Genomic DNA, 4,097 nt, shown 5'->3' with positions numbered 1-4,097 from the left:
TCAGTTATTCTTACTAGTGCTGTCAAACGATTAATCGCATCCAAAATAAAAGTTTTTGATATGAGTGTGTACTGTGTATATTTATTATGTATATATTTAAGAAAAATATGTTGTGTTTATATATTAAATATATTTATGTAGAAAATAAAATATAAGAATATAAATGTATATACATGTACATATTTTAAAAAATATATACTCTGTGTGTGTATGTGTGTGTATATATATATATATATATATATATATAATATACACAGTACACACATGTATATTATATTTTTGTTATGGACAATTTCTTGTTTTCATTTTACTGTCATTGTCACAGAAATAAAATTTTAGTGCGACGTTTGCTTGTAGATTAAAAAAAAAACACAAGGGACCCCGGATGTTTTTTTTTGTGGGCAAGCCCACAGTGGAAAACCATCATGGGGGACCAAATGGGCAAAACCGCTGTGGGCCCACAGGGGCCCCCGGGTGGGTTTCGTGTGGGCAAGCCCACCGCCGATCTCTGTACGCAGAGTACGCAGTTTGCGTAGGGCACCAACTCCCAGGGGGGCACCATCCCAGGTTGCTCAAAAAAAAAAATTATGTATTATTTTAATATTAAAATAATACATAAATAAAAATCTAAACACAAACATATATATTATATATACATAATTATAAAAAATGCATTTTAAGATGAACGCAGTAGGCAGTATAAGCACACTTGACGTGCCATTCCCGCATCTGCGCCCGTGCTCGCTTGCTCCATTTACGTGATTACAAATGCCTGCAAAGGGCACCTAAGGCCTGATAATTGCTGTTGTTACACTTGCAGGACGATCAAATCCTTGTTTAATATTGACCAAATATTTAATTCAAATATCCACGTAATTTTACATTTTTGGCCACCTTTTTGCGATAGAAATGCTACAGCCTCTTTAATTTCTTCAACAAAAACATGTGGACGTCATCACAACCCTTATCAAAATTAACCCTGGTTTTATCGTAGTAAAACTTCTTTATTTTATTTTGTGTGATTTCTTAATGCTTGAGACCATAAAATCAATCAGATAACTGTATTAATAAAATAGCCATAGGTAACTGTCTAGAGCTATACAATTGTAATTTATAAATAATACAATTGAATTACAATTTATTTATTTACTTTTATATTTGATTAAAGTCCTATTTTTACCCCTTATAGTAGGTTTTTTTTTGAGGTAGGGGGCACAACAATACTATTCTGCTTAGGGCACCCATTTGGCCAGCAGCAGCCCTGTGTGGGGGCAGGGCGGACTTACCCATTAGGCAAAGGTAGGTGACCGCCTTGGGCCCCCAAAAGCCAAGGACCCCCTAAAATGCTTTTCATATAGGATATGCGCATTAAGCGCGGACACGCGAACGTTTGTCGTTTACGGTGTTTATTTCCACGACAAACGTGCGAGTCTGTGGCGCCTGCAGGTGTACGGCTGTACAGACCGATGAGTACCATGAATGCTCAGACTGATCTGAGATTTGCCCCGCAAACATTTCAGCAGTTATTATAGGCCTGTTCAAGCCCGAGACGGCAGAAAGCGTTTGTTTTCTTTATTTTATAAAATAAAACTAGACCCTTTACAGTTTAGAATGATGTATTACTCTTACCTTTATGAGCAAAAATGACTGCGTATTTTAAGTTGTTTCCACTGTTAAAAAAAAATGCAAGTGATCGCACTGGCGCCTCCATGTCCTGCAGAGCACGCTTCAGCTTCCACTCCTCCGCAAGCGATTGGATATGTGTCTAACAGCGCACATTTATATAGGTTAAACATTTAAACTAGCATTGAGATATACTTGAACTGTTTTATATATAGATTTTATTTTAGGCAAGTCCTGATGATTTGAGAAGGCTAAATTGATCAAACATAGGCTATATGCTATGATCAACTCACTGTCTGCCGCTGGCCTTTACTTAAAACAAAAACTTACATTTAACGAACAAAAAAAACTCCAAATGTTTCTCTAAATTTACATTATAAAAAAAACTAAACGAAATATAATCACTTTTCCATTACATACAAAACGGAACTATTTTAATAGCTGAAACAGTAGTATAAGCTTTTTTTGGGAAACGGGAAAAAAGACGGGCTTAATCCACTTCATCCAACGCTGTTTTGTTCTCATCTGTGAGCATGCTCGTGATATATGTATTTTAGGTGTGTAAATGTATAATTGCCTTTACATTATTTTTTCAGTTTTATTTACATTTGTAGTTAAAACAACTAAAAATAAATGTATTTTAAAGTTTAGAATTAGACAGTCTTTGCACACAGGCTTACGCTGAAAACAACAAAATGGAACCTCAAGGTTGATCTATAGGAAAATGTGTGCAAATGTATAGGGCCCTATTCCTATATTTTGCCTGGGGCCCCCAATTCACTAAATCCGCCCCTGAGTGGGGGTATAGAGTCCTTCCAGCTCACACCCCTTTCATTCCTTCTGATTAGTTCCTATACAGTTGAGCTGATCGCTGAGCCCTTGGCAAGGCAATTTGCCAGTAAGCGTAGTCAGCATTAATGCTGATCCAGTTCCCAGATGGCCATCAGGCAAATTAAAATCTGTAGAGCAATGGACAACAAGCAGAAATTGCTGCGTTTTCCATCTATTTTTATGCTTTGTAGGTCAAGAGTTGGGTTGGGCTTAGTTCTTATTCTTATTTTAAATTATACTTTGAAATTTTAAAATTGCTTCAAATTTTTTTCTCACCAATTGTAAATACGGGCTCAGTATAGATGTTTATTAACTGCTGAGAACTAAATGGCTGTTAACACCCTAGGCATTTGTTCTCATTTGTTAAATTCGTAAAGGTTTTGTTTTGGGAAATGTTTATGAAACAAGCTCTTGGTAATGCTCCCTTTATAAGAAAGATTGAAACTTTAATGTGAACATTCACAAGCATGAAAATTCATTCCCTATCGATACTTCACTTGTACTGTGTCTGTTTAAGACGCTTGGGGAAAACTCCTTTTTCTCTGATGACTGAAGCCTTTCAATAACGCAGTGTAACTTTCTTTTCAGAGAGCGACTCCGCCCCTCGTGCCCTCCCGCTTTCTTCCTCCCAGGAGCCTGTGAGGAAAAAGCAGCGGGGCAGAGGAACTCGGCGCTCGGTGACGAGTGAGCCCAGGCCGGCTGAGCCCCCGCGTACCTCACTCTCTCCGCTCAGAGAGGTTTCTCCAGTCCACTTCTCCCTCCCAGACCAGCGTCCCTCTGCGGCCTCGAGCGATCTGGTCTCATTTGGAGGAAGCGAGTGTGACGCCATGGACGACAGCATGTCGTTGGAGGCTTCAGATGCAGAGGAGATGTCGGAGCCCGTATGTCGACCCCGCCCCCTTGCCATCTGCACAACCCAGCACAGCCAGCACTGGCATGGATGCCGAGCTTTTCCGTGTCCTGTCTAAAGCTGTGGAGGAGCTGGGTTTGGGGTGGTCTCCGCCGGAGGAGCCCACCCGCAGCCGCCTGGATGAGTGGTTCTTGCCAGGGCGCAGTCAGGTCCCCCGACAACAAGCTTCACCATTCTTTCCGGAAGTCCACGACGAGATCACCAGGTCTTGGCGTGCCCCCTACTCAGCCCGCCTTCGTGCCTCATCTTTGTCTACCCTCACATCAGTCGACAGCGCCGAAGAAAAAGGATACGACAGACTGCCTTCCCTGGATGAGTCAGTGGCTGCACATCTCTGCCCGCTCAAGGCCATCGGCTGGAAGGCAAAGGCGGCCCACCCGTCCAAGCCATGTAGGGCGACTTCAGCTCTCGCCGGACGAGCCTACTCATCTGCTGGACAAGCGGCCTTGGCACTTCATTCCATGGCGGTCTTACAAGTCTTCCAGACCAAGCTCCTCCGTTGCATGGACGAGTCCGGCCCGGACCCCGCAGCTTTTAAGGAGCTGCGCAGCACGACCGACCTGGCACTACGCACCACCAAGATGACAGCGCAGGCGACTGGCAGATCCATGCGGATAAGGTCCCCTTCCTTGACTCCCCGGTTTCCCCTACTGGCCTGTATGGACCTGCAGTTGAGGGCTTTGCTGAACGCTTTACCGCTGCATAGAAGTCGTCCAAGCAATGTGACACTTCC

General features: G+C 42.5%; 1 protein-coding gene across 1 annotated transcript in view; it reads right to left on the bottom strand.

Annotated features, from left to right (window-relative positions):
- Positions 1-3,361, bottom strand: part of LOC107573782 (uncharacterized) — an 18,721-nt gene extending 15,360 nt beyond the window's left edge. The window contains exon 1 of the mRNA XM_016260228.1: positions 3,170-3,361. Within this exon, the coding sequence (XP_016115714.1) occupies positions 3,170-3,361 (192 nt within the window). The remainder of the gene's footprint in view (positions 1-3,169) is intronic.
- Positions 3,362-4,097: the final 736 nt, after the last annotated feature.

Source organism: Sinocyclocheilus grahami, unplaced genomic scaffold, assembly GCF_001515645.1.
Source record: "Sinocyclocheilus grahami isolate Dianchi unplaced genomic scaffold, SAMN03320097.WGS_v1.1 scaffold2034.1, whole genome shotgun sequence".
In the NCBI taxonomy this organism is placed as follows: Eukaryota; Metazoa; Chordata; class Actinopteri; order Cypriniformes; family Cyprinidae; genus Sinocyclocheilus; species Sinocyclocheilus grahami.
This window is presented reverse-complemented; position numbering and strand designations above follow the sequence as displayed.